The following is a 17,329-nucleotide window of genomic DNA, read 5'->3' as shown; positions in this document are numbered from 1 at the left end:
AGCGGCAGAAAAGGATGAGGCCAAGCATGTGTCGGAAACGTACATTTTTCAAGGTGAAATATGGTCATGTTCCAAAAATAAAAGAAAGCTATTTGGAGCGGCCCAAGAAGATAGAATCTCAACTATGTGAGCCGGCGTGATGGGCCGAGCTTTCGGATAGCGGTTTTGGTTGAAGGAAAGGGAACTACAGAGTGGCGTGAGCTTCTCGAAAAACAAATTACAGAGTGGCGCGAGAGTTGGGACTTGGGAGAGGCCAGAGCGGAAGGAGACAAGGGAGCGAAGGCAGAGGCGCTGGGTCCCGCTTCCCGCCGCTCCAGATATAAAGAGACACCGATCCCCACTTCCCCGAAATCCCCCAAAACAATCCAAATCGCCGAATCTGCCTCGGAGTGATGAGTTCCTCCGGCAAGGGCGAAGATGGCGAAGCCTCCGTCGTGGTCTCCGGCAAGGGCAAGATGATCAAGCGGCGGTCATGCGCGGTGGAGTATCCTATCCCTTGCGTGAGGCGGCTTCGTGAGCGGCGCCTCATCGCCTACCTCTGTGAACAAGGCTTCTACAACACCTTCAAATCGTACGTATACATATGCTTTTCCGATGAACTCGATTCATAATTTCCTTCCTAATCGCATCAAGCACGCATACCGCTCGATCTAATTACACCGACGCGCCGCTGCAGGCTAATCCACGAGACGGCGGTGTACTTCAGCGTGCTGCACATGCGGCGGCTGGTGAAGGAGGGCCTGTGGGAGGACGCCCTCATGTACCTCAACAGCTGCCTGCCGGCGCACAACCGTCCCAGAAGCCTCCGCGCCCGCATCTTCCACAACTTCCTCTTGATGCACTACCGCTTCGCCAATGTCGTCGCGGGCAACAAGGACAAGCACCTGGACATGAACTACGGCAGCCATGCCAGAAGCTCCAGCCACGCCGACCTCAGGCTCCGCTCCATTATCTACTCCATACTCGCCTCGGACCAAATCAGGTAAGTACTCCGTATTTGATTTTGTTGGATGACTGTGTACCTGGACATGCCTCGGCCCAAATTATAGTTACGATTTTGCATGTATGGTGCTACCTATGCAGGGCCTCACTGGACTGGGAACAAGTGAGGGAACACGCATCGTTCCTTATCTTAAGGCTGGTTCGCTTGACTCCAGAGCTTAGATACTCAACGTCATTGCCACCTGGCCGCATGATGTCGCACGATGTGCTCCCCATCGGGTCCGGGTAATTCATCCAACACCCACAATAATACTCGCTAATTCCTAGCCAATCATCTACTTGAAATGATGTAGTCCATGCTAATGTTTTTGTTTATGAAAGGACCGATTTCCACTGCTGCAAACTGTTAACGCGTGCAATACCTTTTGATATATAGTTTGTGCCGGGGGAGGCGTCACGTGAAGAAACAAGGGCCCCAGCCGCGAAAAACAGTAGCTATTCTCTGTGCCTTGAGGAGGTAGTAGCCATCTTGAGTCAATTGAAAATCTTCTCAGTTCTGCTCCGTTTTGGGTTTTTGACAACATTTCAACATTTACACATATTTCTTGCTTTTTGCAGCAAGGGTTATTTGAACCAACCTAGGGATGCAGGAGTTGGTACGATATATATATATATCCCCTTTGGAAACACATCTTATGATTAAGCAATATAGGTCATAGATGCTATGTATATATGTGGCAGTTAACTGATAACAATGCATGTCTTCCAATGGGCAGGATCGCTTGACGAATCAAAGGAAATTCTGGCGGATTTCCTTGGTAAAAATAGTCTCTGCCCTTCATGTGTCTTCCATTTTCACCGAGAACGTTGTTTATGCTGTTTTGCTGTTTGGGAAAACCAGTTTTGATATGAGAACTGATGAGCTTGTGTGTTGTTCAGATGAAAGTTTACAGGCAGGTGTGCGTAGAGGGTGCCGTCTAAGCTATTCACTTCAACCAACTGGGAATGAAGGTAAACCTTACAATTAATTGTTTTCTTCACCAAGTCTTTATCTGAGTCACATGCAAGCTACCACAACTAACACTGTCGCTTAACTGTTTATGTAATCTGTTTGAGTCCTTTTTTGGGTCACATCCGCACAATATCTGGTCAAGCCAGTTTGACCTTTTAACTACAGCCTCGCTTTAAAAACATGCACAGTTACCACTGCCTAGAGGAGTAAGTTCCAATAATCAGTGCCCATTACCTTACTTCACCTAGCTACTAGAAACCAAAAAATAGGACTTGAAATGCCTGTTTTTGTGCGTGCATGTCCTCAAAATTTCTTAATACGAAAATTTAGTAACTTTCGCTTAAAATATACTCCCATGTCAATGAATAATGTGCAAAGCTCTAGTTAACAATACTAACTCTGGGATCAATTGAATGCTGGATGCTGCCATTTTCTAAACAGCTGAACTCATTGCAGGTGCTCCATCCTCGCAGACAATGCTTGGTATGTTGACAAAAAAATGCTAAAGACTCTGCCACCTCATCAGTGAAAATTTCAGGTAAAATAGTTGAATGACCTTGCCTTCTTCCAAGTTTGGACAAACCTTCATCTGCGGAATTGATCAAGCTGATATATGCATATTTTTTCTTCTTTCAACCAGCTATATGCATCATTGACAGATAGTAGCACATTGCTGATACTATTTATATGTGTTGTTTTAGCTCCAAACAGCTTTTCCTAAGTTCATTGTATCATATTTTTGTTGGTTTCTTCACATTCTGTACATGTTCTATTTGTGTGATTATTCTTGACTGAGCTTGATCTTGCACTCTGTAGTGCTTTCCCCATTGCTACCTTTTCTAACTACAGAACACAATGTAGGCGATCCAATTTCACAGGCCATGGTTGGTTCTTTTACAGATCCTGCAAAGCACTCTGAGATCTTCTCAGTTAAAAGTGCAGGTAAATAAATTGAATTCCTTCATTGTTTCCATGAAAGTAGAACCTCTATCTGCAAAGTTGATCCCTGACGCTGCTTGTTAGAACACACCTAAATACTAGTCAAGGGTCTATATGCACTTTTAGTAGTAAACTAGTCATATTTGATCTAATGATGGCTTGCGATGGTTTAAATGTCTCACAGCAGCCATTGCCTGGTTTAATACTGATAAGTTTACATCCTAAATACGTGCATGTACTAATTTCATATAGTACTAAAATTTTGTAACGTACGCTAGAAATATAGTGATGAAAAATAATGGCCAAAGCTATAGTTTGGTGATGTGTGATGCGGCCTATCTGCCTCTAACACACTGTTGTATTATGTTCTTTGCTTGTTGCTTCACATTAAGTGCATGTTATATTTGCGTGGGAGTTTATGCAGCAGTCTTTATTACTTTATTAGGCTTGATTGATATTCTTTGCAATTCATCAGTGTTTGGTTACCTGTCGCAATTGATAACTGTTAACCCGTTTCAGGTTCTCCAGTCTGCAAGACCATCTCTTGTATCTGGACAGACCATGCTAAAAACCCTGGGTTCTCATCACCGACAAATGCAGGTAAGTTAGTTGATACCGTTATTTTTATACCAGGATGAAAGTCCATCTGCTCAGTTGATCCTGGTATTCTTTACTTCCAAGAGAACACATAAGGTCAATCAACTTGTCATGTGCATTATTTTTTTTAACCGGAACGGCAGGTGCTCTGCATTTTCATGTGCATTATTAATGATAGAAAAAAGTGAACCGAACCTTTTAGCTTCCAATGGCAATATGTGACTTGCCATTCTTTAGCTTCATTTATCATTAATTCAGTACTTTAGCTTCATTAAGTCGAGTTCGAACTCTTCTTGCAGACATGCCCACTGCTCAAGCCTCTTTCGTCCTTTGATCCTTAAAATGTTCACTGTTGGGGCAAATAAGACTGTAAAATTTGTGCCATACTGCCATGACAATACTTAATCCACTGATCCTTAAGAGTACTCATTCTTGGGCGCAGGCACAAATGAACATTTGAAAGAAGTAGGTTCTACCAAGAATCCAAGGGATGGACTGACAACTGTTGAGGAAGATTTTTATGCAAAAAAGCAAAGGACGACTGGGGCATTTGGTGAAGCAAGTTCGGTAAGACTGGGATTGTGTTCTTATCTCTACATGGTAGATCCATAGCTCGAATAATAAACAAATTGATTACATTAATTGTATTGATAAAGAAATACAGTGTCAAATTAAAGTAGCTTTTGTACATATCTTAGTAGGGTGAGTAGGGGTATTCAAAGGTTAAACAACAGCACAAGCTGTGGTCACGTTTTAGTTGATAAGATGCTCTGGTAGCCTGGCTTAACACAATATATTGGTATTGCGTGGTAGAAATTGGACAAAATGGTTGCTTTCCAGATTATGTTGACATACATTTATTTTGATTGTAACTTATACCTAATTGATTTATAACTTGTACCTAATTCATATGGTTGCGATAACTTCAACACTCATGAATTTAAGGTTAAACTTTCTTCTGCCATTGCTTTTACTGAACAAGATGACGCTCGATTTTGTAGTATGTTCAAGCTTCGTAATCTACTTTTTTTTTTACCAATAGTAAGTTCAAGAACCATAGTTTGTGCTGGATCAGTTCGTGCATTTTAGAAGTGAGGAACACACTTGAATAAATGGCATTTTACCTTGGCTCTTGTGTTGCATTTGTGCATTGTTGACCCGCAAGGTGCTATTTATGGACAGAGTTAATAGATGGGGTACTTGGTCTGGAGTGCAGGTGCCGGCGTTTGGAAACCAGAAGTCCACTGGCACTGTGGTGAAGAACTTCAGCCCCAAGCTGAGCCGTGTCTGTTCTGTCTGAACTGTGTAGAGATCGTTCGAAGGGCTGCCGGCCGTTTTCTGCTGCCGCTATGCTACAGGATGCTTGCGACCTGATCATGTCACCTACTTGATGTTTCCAAGACCTTTGTGTTAATCATGCAACCCTAGCTGTATCTGAGTGCAATATAAGGCACGCTATGAGTGAACTTGCTAGAACTATCATTGATGCTTGTGGATTAGACTTATGCCATGCGTTTTAATGGAACACCTGCGGGTTTTGATCCTTTGATCTTTGGATGTGTGCGAGCGCGGGATATCCCGGTTGATTTTCACATCGAACACGCATGGAGGCCGTCTGAAGACGGGCGCCTGTCCAACGTGCCATGGTGAACTTGTTTCGTCTTGTTTCCGTGCGCGTGTGTATTTTTTCTCAGCTGAATTAGAAAACATTTTGCTATGCACATATGATTAAAGCATCGTTCTAGCGCAAACTTTGTATCTCCACCTACGTTGCGATTGCATTGTGCACTATACTCTGCAATCTTGTTTCGTGTGTAGTATACCCTCCGTTCCATAATTCTTGTCTCAAATTTGCTCCAAAATGGATGTATCTATTTCTAAAAAGCGTCTAGATACATGTAATATTTCGACAAGAATTATGAAACGGAGATAGTACTAGATTTTTCAAGTTACGACTAGAAGTGGCATGTGTGTAACATTTTTGCTCGATTAACCATGTTCCTAGTTCTCTCATGTATTTAATGAAAAAAATTAGATATTTAATCATTGCAACATCGCAATGCTGCATGCATCATTACCTCGTTAAAAACAATTCGCAGATGTTGCAACACTTAAAACACACCCACACACAAACAAAAACCCTATGCAATATATCCCCATGTGTTGCAACAAAAACATTGAAACGTGTCACTACACATGCAACATGAGGAACCAACGTAAGATATGAAAGACACGTGGAACAACGAAGAAACAATTTTGCAAGATAAATTCACTTACACAATAGTTGTCTAGAATCAATGAATATTCTCGCCCATGTGTGGAACAAAAAACAACACACTTGTAACATATGTCAAATCCACTTGCAGAACATAAACATTTTTCGATTCACTCACATCACACTACTAATGTTTGAGGCACAGGCCCTCGCTCATTTGGTTTCGTCGGTGACAAATCGAACTCATCAATCGAAGCAAGATCAGGTTAACATGGATCCATCCACCTACAATCTCAGTGTCTTATGGAGTTGGGTGACGCGAACTCAATCTTGAGATCATCTTTGACGCTTTTGAGGAGGAGGCGCCAAGAAATGAGTTGTTGCGGAAGATAAGAGCACTCAGGAGGAGAAGTAGATGGGGGATTGAGAGAAAAATGATTTGGGACGAGGGTCATAGAGGAGACAGGGAGGAAAAACCGTTAGTTACTTGAGGTGAAAGAATGAGGAGTCGCTCTTTACAAAGGGGACACTCAATTAGAGACAAACTAGACATCGGTCCTCAGTTTCCAATTTTGCCACCTATTTAAAAGTTATAGAAGGAGTGTTTTTTTTAAAATCCATCTTATTTAGTAAAGTTGTAGTATCTGAACTCACGCAACAACTCACGCCACACACACCACATGTACGCACATCACCTACTGCGCAAGTTAAACCTACAAACTATACCTAACATGGACGCTCTAATAGATTCCCAGAATCACTGGCCCTGTCGGTGACGGCAACACGTCACACTGCGCTCGTTGGAACATGACGTCAAATATAAAGAGATAGTCTGAAATACAGTGCCAATGATTCTTTTTACATCTTAGTCGATTTTCCATTTTCATTTTTCTTTTGTGGGGGCTAGCTTTTTCAGGGAAGAAACTTGCACTGACAAGACGGTCCGACCTGTCGAAAAGAAAACAGATTGTTTCGGGCGTTCTCCTAAGCACTTGAGTTTGGGTCCCACATGTCATGCAGGCCACTCCATTTCCCCATTCCCCCGATTCCACACGGCCACACCATGGCTACCAGCTCCGGCAACCCCGCCGCCGCCGGCGACCCAGCGGCGTCCTCATCAGCACAGAACCCACCGCACCACCCTACACCCCGCATCTCTCACATCGTGCGCACCTACCTCGACCTCTCCTCCAATCCCAAGAAGCGCCGTGCCGCTCCCAAGAACAAGCAGCCCAAGCCCGGCGGCGCAGAGACTCCGGCCGCCGGAGAACACAAGGGATGCGGCCCCTCGGGGGTCGCCGCCTCGGTGCATCCTTCGCGGCTGCTCCGGGAGCTGGGCATCCGGGTCTCCCGCTACACGCACGAGGAGCGCCAGGACATCATCACCCGCTACATGCAGAAGCGGGGCGGCCGCCCGGGCGTCAACCGCGCCGCGTCTAAGGTGAGATTCGTGCGACGAGGGTTTTCGGTTCCGTGGACGGTGGACTGGTTGGGTCGGGAACCAAACAGTTGGATCGAAGATGACAACTTCTTGCTGCTGCCATTGTTGCCTGCAGGTCCCTTCTAGGCAGGCCCTGGCGGGGCGGCGCCGGAGGGGGGCCGGTGGGAAGTTCCTCGGCAAGGACGACGTGGAGGTAAGGTCTGGGGTTTCTCCAGAATGATTGAGGATGTGTCAAGTGTGAATTTTGTGTACGCATTTTTGGGATCGCACATTCAGGTAGGGTAGTGTAATGTAGAGTTGTGCTTTTCTTTGCTGTCACCAAAGTTCAGAAAGTGTTCGTTGATATAGTACTATTATTAGCTAGCGGTAATTAAGTACAGATCATAGGTTGGCTGTGTGAAAATTTTCAGTTGCTATTATGTGGGTTGCATAACTGAGGTCCTTGTTGAGACTGCTAGGTATGCTATGCTGTGGAGATTTAATGTTCTTTTGTGTGATTGTACAAAGACAGCAGCGTAGAACTTTGTGTGGTATCAGAAGTGAAGAACGATATTTCTTTATGAATTATTTAAACACTCCCAGACTGCAGATAAACCTGAAGAGAAGGTAGAAGAAGAGCCAGAATTGCCACCAGAAGTTGTCGCGAACGCTGGAGGAGTGCCCATAGTTGGAATGGTTTTTGAGAGTGAAGAGAAAGCATATGAGTATTATGTTAGTTATGCAGGAAATGTAGGATTTAGTGTCCGAAAAGGATTGTGGGATAAAACAGTGAAAAGTGCCAGTAGATCAAGGGCTTATGTCTGCTCTAGAGAGGGCTTTCGCTCAAAGAATGACGCCAAGAGACCTCGCCCGGAGACAAGGATGGGTTGCCCTGCACAGTTAGCTATTAAACTAGCGTCTAACGGGAAATACCGAGTGACCAAGTTTGTGCAGGATCATAATCACCAGCTTGCTGGACCATTTGATATTGGGATGCTGAAGTCGCAGAGAGTGCTGTCGAAGTTTCAAGCTGGAAACAGAATAGCCAATAACATTCCTCCAGGGTACAAGAATTATCTTCGAACCAAGTCTACGAAAGATATGAACTCAGGGGATTTGGGAGATCTGATGGAGTATTTTCGAAGTATGAAGAGTGATAATCCATCTTTTTACTATGCCATCCAGGTGGATGCAAATGACAAAGCAGCTAATTTTTTCTGGGCTGATGCGAGGTCAATTCTGGACTATCATTATTTCAGTGATGTTATCTGCTTTGATATGACCTACAAAATGAATAACTCCAGCAGACCATTATCTTTATTTTTAGGTATGAACCATCATAGGCAAATGGTCATATTTGGTGCAGCTTTCCTTTATGATGAAACTGCTGAATCTTTCAAGTGGCTTCTCGAGACCTTTAAAAGTGCCATGTGTGGGAAACAGCCAAAGACAATTTTGACAGGTCGATCTACTACTTTGAAGGAAGCACTGAGTCTCACTTGGCCTGGTACAATTCACCGATCTTGCGTGTGGCAAATATACCAGAATGCCATTAGGTGCTTAGGACATCTTTTCAGTACTTCAGAAGAATTTGCACATGATTTTAGTCACTGTATATTTGATGTCGAGGATGGCCAAGAGTTTGTTGACACATGGGATGCCATAATCGAGAAGTACAACCTTAAAGAAAATGAATGGTTAAATGAGCTTTATGAAGATCGGGAGAATTGGGCCTTGCCATACGGCCGACAAATATTCTCTGGGGACATTAAAAGCATGTTACAAGCAGAAACCTTTGGCGTTATGGTCAAAGAATACTTGGATTGCAAGAAAGAGCTATCTTATTTACTGAAGTTTTTGGGAAGCTCAGTTGAGAAGAGGAGACAAGAAGAGATACAAGCTGATTACAAAGCCAGTCAAGGGACACCGGGAACACCTCAACCACTGCTCTGGCAAGCTGCAAATATGTATACGCCAATAAATTTTGAGTTATTTATGAGGGAGTATGAACTATGTATGGACTGTATGGTTTATGGTTGCGGGGAGTTTGGCTCTCTTTCTGAGTATATGGTTACGGTTAAGAACAAAACAAGAGAACAACTTGTACAGTTTGACTCATCAGATGGCACAATTGCATGTACATGTAAAAAATTTGAAACCACTGGAATTTTATGCTGCCATATATTAAAGGTGCATGAATTGAGGAATGTTAAAGAGATCCCCGCACAGTATTTTCTGAAGAGATGGAGTAAAGATGCAAAAATGGGGACTGTTGATGAGATCAGTGGATTTAATTTTGACACTGACACAGGATCTTCTGTTCCAGAGCGTTATGCAGCTCTTTGCCGTTTGTTCTATAGGATTGCTGCTAAGGCTGCAGAGAACGTAGAGGTATTTGCACTGGTAGCAAGCCAGTCGGATCAACTTGTTGAAGGAGTCGAACGAATTTTGCAATCTACACTGGCTGATCAGTCATCTGTTGTCCATTCTATTAAGGACCAATTAACTCGTATGGTTCAAAATGATTATCTCCTTGGTAGTAGCAATGAAGTTCAGAAATCTATTGGAAAGAAGAAAGGTCAAGTTGCTCGTGGAAACGGTCTGGAAACGAATAAAAGGCAGAGAGCAAGAAAAGGTGTCTGTACAGTTTCTTTGTGAGCATGAACCTTTTTTTTATGTAATTGTACAACTAAAATTTAAACATTCATTTTGTTTGCATGAACATAGGCCATCCTGACGAAGCAGTGGCTGGACCAAGAGATGGGGAACTGAATGTTACACCTGAGAGTATGCAAACAGAAACAAGGAATGTTACTGATCAGTTCCTTCCAGATCAACTAATGCAGGTGGATTGTTTAACATGATACCTAGTGTTTTCATTTGGCTAAATGCAGGACTATTTATTTTAGTTTCCCCCTTGTGCAGGAACATTATGCACTTGGCCACAACTTTGGTGTTAGTACCTCACAGAACCTCCATGATAGTTTAAACCAGTTTGGTCAGGTATGTGTACATCTTGAACAAAATCCTAGCCATGTTGATTAGTTTTCAGGTTTCTCAGGTTCTTGTGGTATGCAGGCTTCCGCAGTTTCAACGATGCAACGGCAGCCATTCCCCGGGAATGGTCAAGTAACTCAAGTGAGTTATTTACACTCATTGCCTGTAGAGAAGCGTATGCTTCATGATATTTTGAGGCATTTGGTCTTTCTTGTGCACTTAATAAAGTACTAATAGCTTAAGACTATAGTCTGGAGTTTGCGTTATATGCAGTCATGCTTGCAGATATTGGTCATGCCCATTCTTGATGCCATGTTTGCTGAAGTGGTTGCGCACTCCTGCAGGACTATCCTGGTGACATGCATGCGTTGCAGTTTGTGGAGACAAATCCCCAAATCGACAGTGAGAATGGTGATCAGGATCAGTCATCAATACCAGTGTGGGATTTTCTCCGATGTGCATCTTCTCATGACTTACACACATCACCTCGGTGATTGTCGACGTTTTAGATGGGTTCACCAGAGCCTGCTTTTGGATAAGTGGTTCAGTTATATGTGCTACCGTATCGGCCTTTCCTGCATGAAAGAGGCAGCTGCGTGCCTAGATTTGAAGAACATAGCTGGCATCTAGATAGTGTGTTTTTTTTTCTCTTTCCCATCTACTGGATGGATATGAGCTTGCTTGACATAGATAGCTTCCATGGTCAAATTCATTGTACTCTGCCCTGAGTGGCTGAGTTCATATGTAATTGGCTACCTTGTACATACAACCTGTCGCTAAAATCGTATCTTTTCCCAAGACTCCCAGTATCTGGTACATGCCCTCATCAAATCTGCTGGAATATGAATTATGAAAACGAAAAAAGAGAAGGCAGTGGAGTGACACTATTTCCTGTGTTGATTTACTGTAACCAGTGACGAGCAAATATCTCCAGTAACAAGCTGTACACAACAGTGTCCACAGTAGATCACGAGTTTGCAAGAGCCAATTTGTGTGCATTTACAAAACGTATGAAGCTGTACGAGAGGTGACAAACAACAGAACCGCTGCTAGACCCACGGCCTTGACTTCATGCAGTAAGAACGCGCACACAAGAAGCAGAAGGTGAAAGTCCTGTCCAAAGCTTACCACGCTCCACGACGCCGGGTGAAAAGCAGGCTGTCATGTCATCAGATGAAGACCATTCTGTCCTCGAGGTCCACGTGCAGAAGGATCGGGAATCCACCCGTCTTCTTAAGCAGCTCACTGTGCTGGGACTCCGTCTTCATAATGTCGTAGTAGTCCCTGCCGCGGTACGCCGCAAGGTCGGCGTACTTGACGGGCGTCGTGAGCGACACCGGCTTGGTGCAGCGCGCGAACAGGAAGCACATGTTGTACACCAGCTTCTGCAGGTCGACGGGCTCGAAGCCGTGGTCGTCCTTGAGCCTGTGGTAGTGCGTTGGCCGGCTCGTCCCGTGCAGCCCGTCGTGGCTGCACAGGAAGAAGTCTTGGTCTGCCGTGTTGACCACATCGGTGTCGACCACCGTGCCAGGGAGCACGTTGCGGTCTTCGTCCTTGGGGAACAGCCGTGTGTGGTGCCGCTTCTTGGCCACGATCGCTGTGATTGTCGGCGAGTAGCCCTCCTTGAGCGCCTTCAGCATGTTCTCCAGCTGCTTCAGCTCCTGTTTCAGGACCATCTCGAACTGATTATCGCTCACGCCATCGCGGAAGTAAATGATCTTCTGTGGCTTGACACCGTTCTTCTTCTCGTAGACTTGGATGAGCTCTTTGCACATCTGACCGAGCTCCACGATCTCCTCACAGCGGTTCTTCTGGGCACGGATTCTAGGCACGTACTTGCTGGCGCCAGGGCAATCCATGGACGCGACCACAGCTGCTATCGAGTGACTCAAGTTGTCGTTGGGAGATGGATGGTTCACGTCCGCGCCGATGAACATGAAATGGCTGCCAGCCATCTTTGGAAGCCCGTCAGATAGTAGCTGGACATTGCTGCCCCCGAGCTTGCTGTTGATCTTGAGAGCAAGGTTGGACATGTACTGGTCCCGGTCCCGGACGTTGTCTTTATTCGCGGCTTCGCTCAACAAACACTGAGTCTGGATCCCCAGCTTCGTCTCGCAGATCTGCTTCAGTGTCTTGTACCCCGGATGCTGCTCAGACATCGGGCAGAAGAGGAGCTGCAGCTTCTGCTTATTCTCTTCTACAGACAGCTTTGCTGCGCTGAGCACCTTGTATAATTCGCCTGCATCCGATAGCACTGACATTTTTGATTCCTCGTCGTAGCATGGCTTCTCGGCCATCCGAATGCCAAGCTCATTGCACTTGAAGAAGATGTCACGAACAAACCTTCTTCTGTGAAGCGCTTCCTCCCAGCGGCGAGACAGAGACCGCCTTGCACTGAAGTCGAGAATGCCCCAGTACTGGAGGTTAATTCCATCTGCCACTTTCTTCCTCGTGATGTTCCACTGGCACTTAGGCTGACGCTGACGATCGATACTTAATCTGTAGGAATTGCCATTAAATCCCCTAAGTTTTAACATTGGGGGAGGAAGGATCCTACCCATGACTTCTGTCATCTGTTCGCCCAATGAAATCTTAAATTGCTCACCTCCCAGACCTCTGGAAGTAAAATGATGCTAATTAGTACCTGATAATAAACATGACTTCTTTTGCTAACTTTTTAATAAGCATCAGTTCCTTTCTTAAAAAGAAAGATAAAGATCAGCTCTCTCCAAAGAATGAGAATGCCAGAAAATAGTTAAGTACCATCAACAAAAAATACATGGGGGGGGGGGGGGGGGGTGAATCGACAAGTATGGAATATCCCAATGACATAGTTAAACTTCATGTTTCTTTAGCATATATGTTAGCACAAGTTTCGAATTTTATTGGGGAGGTGTTGCTTAAACATAAAAAAAAACTACTGCATTGAATTTACTTTCACAACACACAACAAGTAAACAGCGAGAGATAAAGTAATTTTCAGACGTTTGCAAAGAGTAGAAGGACACCTAAACACAAAACAGTTACCTGCAAGGCCCATCTACATCTTTTACCATGCGCAGAATCTCCTTTTTCCGCTCAGATAATTTGGGTGGCCTGTTGTTTGGTTGCTGGTTGGAATTCTCGCGCGAACTTTCTTTGGGATACCTCTGCCATTCATGAAGACTACAAAGCTCAATTGGAACAGAATTTGGTCTGTTACTATTCTTGCTCAAACTCAAGCATGGAAGCATCTTATACTCAATCACCTTCCCATACTGCTGACGATAATACTCAAGAAGCTTCCGCTGGTCCCCTGATTTGAAATCCGGAAAGGTGATCTGGTGGGCAAGCTGCTTTGTCAGGCCGTGAACCTTGTACTTCCGAGCTGTGGTCCCATCACTTTTTCCTTCAGGGGATTTCTGGTAATTCAGGGTAACGTAGAGGCCCTTGAGATGACGTTCCAAATGCACCAACTGTTTCTCGCCTAGAGTTGTATGGATGTCAAGGATCGTGCCGTCAAGGCGTTTCACCAAGTGCTTAACAAGGCTCCGAACACTGCCTCCCATTTTGCAGAAGTCCATAAATGAATAGTCCACACAGAGGATCGGCCCTTGGTTGGTGTGTTTTAGGGTCTGCTTGGTTCCTCTCAGAGCAACGGGAGGAACAGCACTTGGTTGGTCAGTGTTAGGGTCTGCTTCGTTCCCAGGCACCTCTTCCGGTGAATAGAACGTCTGACCAACGATAATCTTTCCCAAGCTAGAGGCCTCGCGAACAATGCAATCAAGACCCTGCGATAAATATTCAGGCACAGGCCGCTCAGAGAGTTCGCTCAATGACACCTTGTTCTCGAGCTTTGCAAACGCACTGTAGGCCCGTGACCCAACTTTCACAGTGAATGGACCTTCTGGCAGTTCGGCAAAGGTGAACAGACGTCCCATGCCATTATAAGCAACAGTCAATGAATGTGGAGGCCGCTGCAGTACCTTGACGAGTTCAGCCTTTGCAAAATTATCTGCATTGGGTAGCCCCGTGCCTGAAGCCCCTGGAGAATCTTGGTCTAGCTTGATATCATAGTGAAACATAGTTGATTCCTCAAACTTGACTGTAAAGTGGTTCACCAGAAGTTTGACTTCAACCCCTTCACTGGGGCTAATCTTTGGGTCTAGAAGAAGAACAAGAGAGTTAGAAGCAGCGAAGGTCAAGTTTACATGAGGAAAACAATTACGTAGTAGCATGCTGTTAGAGACTGGAAAAGGTCGGCCACCAAAAGCTACAGTTTCCCTCACAGTTTTGATTCGGCACTACAACTACAATTCCCAAATTGAAATTCTGAATTAAATGTAGCAGGTAAACGTGATTCAACTGAACATAGGGCGAGGACATTGCTACTTCTTTCCAACTTCAGATAGTAAATGTTCCCCTGCACTGTAATTCATTTACGTTCGTACACTTAGTGCCTTAGGGCTACAAAAAGTGCCACCCAAAGGCCTTTTCCATGCCGACTCCAAATCATAGCATGAAACAACTTCCATTGACACATGCCTGACAAGCCTACCTGTGAAATAACACACTCCAAAGAGAAGCCCCAAAAGAATTAGGTGCAGGGTTTTCAGTTTTTGGCTATATACTGATTCTTTCTTGTCTTCTTGCCAAAGGATACTAAAGTTAAATGATGTTCTGAATGTTGTGAAACTACTACAAGGTGACAAGCCAAACTACCTATTACCAAGGCTCCTCTAGTGCTATCTGACAGGATTTTCTTCTATCAAACAATCATTTCCCATCTCAAAATAGCGGGACAGAGTTTACTACTGTAACAGTTTAATGATTCTGTTTCCCACTTTCGCAAGAAAAGACAGGATTGCAGTAACCCTATCAAGCTAAGAAGCAATCGCTTCTTGTCGATTCAAGATACAGGCTAATCATAGATGCTATAAGTACACCTAATACAGACGAGACGATGCAGCAAAAGGAACTTATCATACAGGAGATCATCCTCATTCCAATCTACCCAAATTCCCCATCCATAAAACTGGAGCACATTTGGGCACGAATTCACAGAGAACAGTGTATTAATCCAAATTAGCCTGAGATACTGCATAATCGTACACCACACAGAAAAAACGAAAGAATCTAACAGCATACCGACACAAATGCTACTCTAAATCAGCACGCAGCCAACAAAAATTGCAATCACAGGCCCATATATAATTTCAAAAGGTAGGCAGTACAATTAAGGTACTCTAACAAGCATCGACACATGGAGAAACGCATCGCCTCGAATCAACCGCGTACAAACGCGAAATCAAACACCGTAGACTTTAACCAACCACCGCCAAACCCTGTATCACCTGATCGATCAGCCGCAGATGCTTCGCCCATTCGGGAGGAACGAAGTGTGCTAAAGTTCGCAACAACGCTCGCAAGTAAATCAGGAAACAGCGCTTACCAACAGGAGGATCCTCGGTCTTATTCCGCTTATCCGTTTCCAGGGCGTTCGGCCCTTGGCGGTTGTAGCGCCCACCGTTCTCTCCTCCTCCGTTTCTCCCTCTAGCATGCTGGTAGCCGCCTTGATTCCTGCTGCCGCCTCCGCGGAAGTGGCGTTCTCGGTGACCTCTCTCCTCTCCCAGGCCCACGCGACCGCCGCCGCGGCCCCCGCGATCACGGCCGTTCCGATACGCCATCTCACGCGGAGATCAGCCGACGCAGAGCCCGATCGATGAGGTTAATGGCGAGGGATTTGGTTTTCGAGGTGTTTTGTTTCTAGAAACTTCTCGAATGGGGAGGCGGTTTGGGAGCCGCCGTGGGAGGTGGGACCAGTAGATATAGGAGGCGCGCGGAGGGGGGTTCTGAGCGCGAGCGCGATGATTTGAGACGAAATGACGGTTTTACCCCTGTATGTTATTGGATGCCGGCAATTTTGATCTTGCGGAGGGGGGCAATATCGGGAAATCGGTCGATTCAAGTGAAAGCTACGGAGGGAAGGAAGCTGCCAGCTGGAGGAGCCGTTGCAGCCGCGGTCAGCTTGTTCTCTCTCTGTCTGTGTGTGTTTTTTAGACGGTCAGCTTGCTCTCTGGTTCAGCATTACTCCAGCAGTGCAAATCCAGTCGGTTATGTTTTTACCCCTGTATTGTTTCACCTTAAACTTCACAAGAAACTCATTGTGTTTCCTTTTTGTTTTTGAAATTGAGTTGCTTACTGCTAAGGAAAATAGATACTCCCTCCGATCCTAAATTGTTGTCGAAATATTGCATGTATCTAAACGCTTTTTAAGAATAGATACATCCATATTTGGGCAAATTTGAGTCAAGAATTTAAGATCAGAGGGAGTAGTTACTTTGCGCTGTGGTTACTACTGGGTCTTGAAGCTGGTAAGCGGCGTAAGCCATGTCAAGGGGTTCCATTTCATTCAGTCTGTAAGAAAGCTAGTAATCTAGTATACGAGCAGAAGAACAAATAAATCGCACCAAAGGTAGAACATGGCGTTGGCCCGGACAGGTGGACCCTATCATGAGGTTTGTTGTCAAATCAGAATCAGTGGGCAAAGTATTCCAAAATCGGCGGTAATTTGAATCAATCAAATAGTTAAAAGAAAATGACACCAAGCTACCATATTTGTGCATGCACGCTGAAATATCGACACCGTTGATATTAAATTTTAATGGCTGAGATATAAAAGATTAAAAGATAAAAACTTGTGTACAAGAAAATCAAGCTTCACATACATGACAGATATATAAACAAAACTCAAGCATGCATCCAAATGGTTTGTTTTCACGTGGGTTTAGAAGGGGTTCAATCCATGGGGCTGGCAGCAGACGTGATAGGGTTACGCCTCGCCACCGCTTGCCTCCTACGGCGGTGCTCCGCCGCCGGGTCTTCGCTCGTGACCTCTCTCCTCTCGTCTCCGCTCCCTACGGTCTCTCCACCATGATATCTCTACGAAAGTGTCTCAATGAGATGAGGACATCGGACGGGTTCGCCGTCGGCACGTGGCTATCTGTGTCATTTTGATTGACGAATTCGTTGCGGGTGCTTTTGCTGCTCAACTATCACGGATTACGCTTGATACCTTGATATGGACCGCTGAAAGTTCGACTTCAGTGGTCATATTTAAACATTAAACTGTAAGAGATGCGGGCTTTCAACAATATATAATTTTCGCAGAGTGAAACACCAGAATGTGACCTTCGGATGGAACCCTGGTAAGCAGCGAGCATACCTC

The 17,329-nt window shown here is 44.9% G+C and overlaps 3 protein-coding genes across 4 annotated transcripts; 2 read left to right on the top strand and 1 right to left on the bottom strand.

Moving 5' to 3' along the window:
- The first annotated feature begins 129 nt into the window (after positions 1-129).
- LOC106865573 lies at positions 130-5,039 on the top strand. Its single transcript, XM_014895798.2, has 12 exons — positions 130-571; positions 677-982; positions 1,084-1,227; positions 1,379-1,459; positions 1,561-1,598; positions 1,719-1,760; positions 1,882-1,953; positions 2,411-2,492; positions 2,816-2,896; positions 3,413-3,493; positions 3,933-4,057; positions 4,707-5,039. The coding sequence occupies exons 1-8, from the start codon at positions 393-395 to the stop codon at positions 2,458-2,460; spliced, it is 912 nt and encodes a 303-aa protein (XP_014751284.1). The 5' UTR covers positions 130-392; the 3' UTR covers positions 2,461-2,492; positions 2,816-2,896; positions 3,413-3,493; positions 3,933-4,057; positions 4,707-5,039.
- A 1,662-nt stretch (positions 5,040-6,701) lies between these two features.
- On the top strand, positions 6,702-10,928 carry LOC100835387 (protein FAR1-RELATED SEQUENCE 7). The gene is made up of 7 exons (XM_010242120.3): positions 6,702-7,146; positions 7,262-7,339; positions 7,729-9,760; positions 9,853-9,971; positions 10,051-10,128; positions 10,204-10,263; positions 10,467-10,928. Exons 1-7 carry the CDS (start codon positions 6,715-6,717, stop codon positions 10,614-10,616), a joined length of 2,949 nt encoding a protein of 982 aa, XP_010240422.1. The 5' UTR covers positions 6,702-6,714; the 3' UTR covers positions 10,617-10,928.
- Positions 10,929-10,947: 19 nt separating this feature from the next.
- On the bottom strand, positions 10,948-15,882 carry LOC100835081 (protein argonaute 2). 2 transcript variants are annotated; one of them, XR_002961166.1, is made up of 4 exons: positions 15,554-15,882; positions 13,150-14,266; positions 11,183-12,738; positions 10,948-11,088 (listed from the first exon to the last, which is right to left on the bottom strand). XR_002961166.1 is itself a non-coding variant. In XM_024455964.1 (3 exons), exons 1-3 carry the CDS (start codon positions 15,786-15,788, stop codon positions 11,292-11,294), a joined length of 2,799 nt encoding a protein of 932 aa, XP_024311732.1. In that variant the 5' UTR covers positions 15,789-15,882; the 3' UTR covers positions 11,023-11,291. The 2 variants fall into 2 exon arrangements, 1 of the variants encoding a protein (XP_024311732.1); XM_024455964.1 differs by having other exon boundaries at positions 11,023-12,738.
- Between the last annotated feature and the right edge of the window lie 1,447 nt (positions 15,883-17,329).

This window comes from Brachypodium distachyon, chromosome 5 (genome assembly GCF_000005505.3).
Source record: "Brachypodium distachyon strain Bd21 chromosome 5, Brachypodium_distachyon_v3.0, whole genome shotgun sequence".
Classification (NCBI taxonomy): domain Eukaryota; kingdom Viridiplantae; phylum Streptophyta; class Magnoliopsida; order Poales; family Poaceae; genus Brachypodium; species Brachypodium distachyon.
The sequence above is the reverse complement of the archived record's forward strand: the minus strand, read 5'-3'. Positions and strand labels throughout refer to the sequence as shown.

What these genes read in the sequence shown, in the direction of transcription:
- LOC106865573 (XM_014895798.2), top strand. Translation starts at nt 393, where the DNA reads ATGAGTTCCTCCGGCAAGGGCGAAGATGGCGAAGCCTCCGTCGTGGTC. An exon ending in TTCTACAACACCTTCAAATC is followed by an intron (nt 572 to 676) that starts GTACGTATACAT and finishes GCGCCGCTGCAG; the next exon opens with GCTAATCCACGAGACGGCGG. An exon ending in TCAACCAACTGGGAATGAAG is followed by an intron (nt 1,954 to 2,410) that starts GTAAACCTTACA and finishes AACTCATTGCAG; the next exon opens with GTGCTCCATCCTCGCAGACA.
- LOC100835387 (XM_010242120.3), top strand. Translation starts at nt 6,715, where the DNA reads ATGTCATGCAGGCCACTCCATTTCCCCATTCCCCCGATTCCACACGGC. An exon ending in TCAACCGCGCCGCGTCTAAG is followed by an intron (nt 7,147 to 7,261) that starts GTGAGATTCGTG and finishes TGTTGCCTGCAG; the next exon opens with GTCCCTTCTAGGCAGGCCCT. An exon ending in GTTTAAACCAGTTTGGTCAG is followed by an intron (nt 10,129 to 10,203) that starts GTATGTGTACAT and finishes TGTGGTATGCAG; the next exon opens with GCTTCCGCAGTTTCAACGAT.
- LOC100835081 (XM_024455964.1), bottom strand. Translation starts at nt 15,788, where the DNA reads ATGGCGTATCGGAACGGCCGTGATCGCGGGGGCCGCGGCGGCGGTCGC. An exon ending in GACCGAGGATCCTCCTGTTG is followed by an intron (nt 14,267 to 15,553) that starts GTAAGCGCTGTT and finishes TTCTTCTTCTAG; the next exon opens with ACCCAAAGATTAGCCCCAGT. An exon ending in GATGTAGATGGGCCTTGCAG is followed by an intron (nt 12,739 to 13,149) that starts GTAACTGTTTTG and finishes TTTTACTTCCAG; the next exon opens with AGGTCTGGGAGGTGAGCAAT.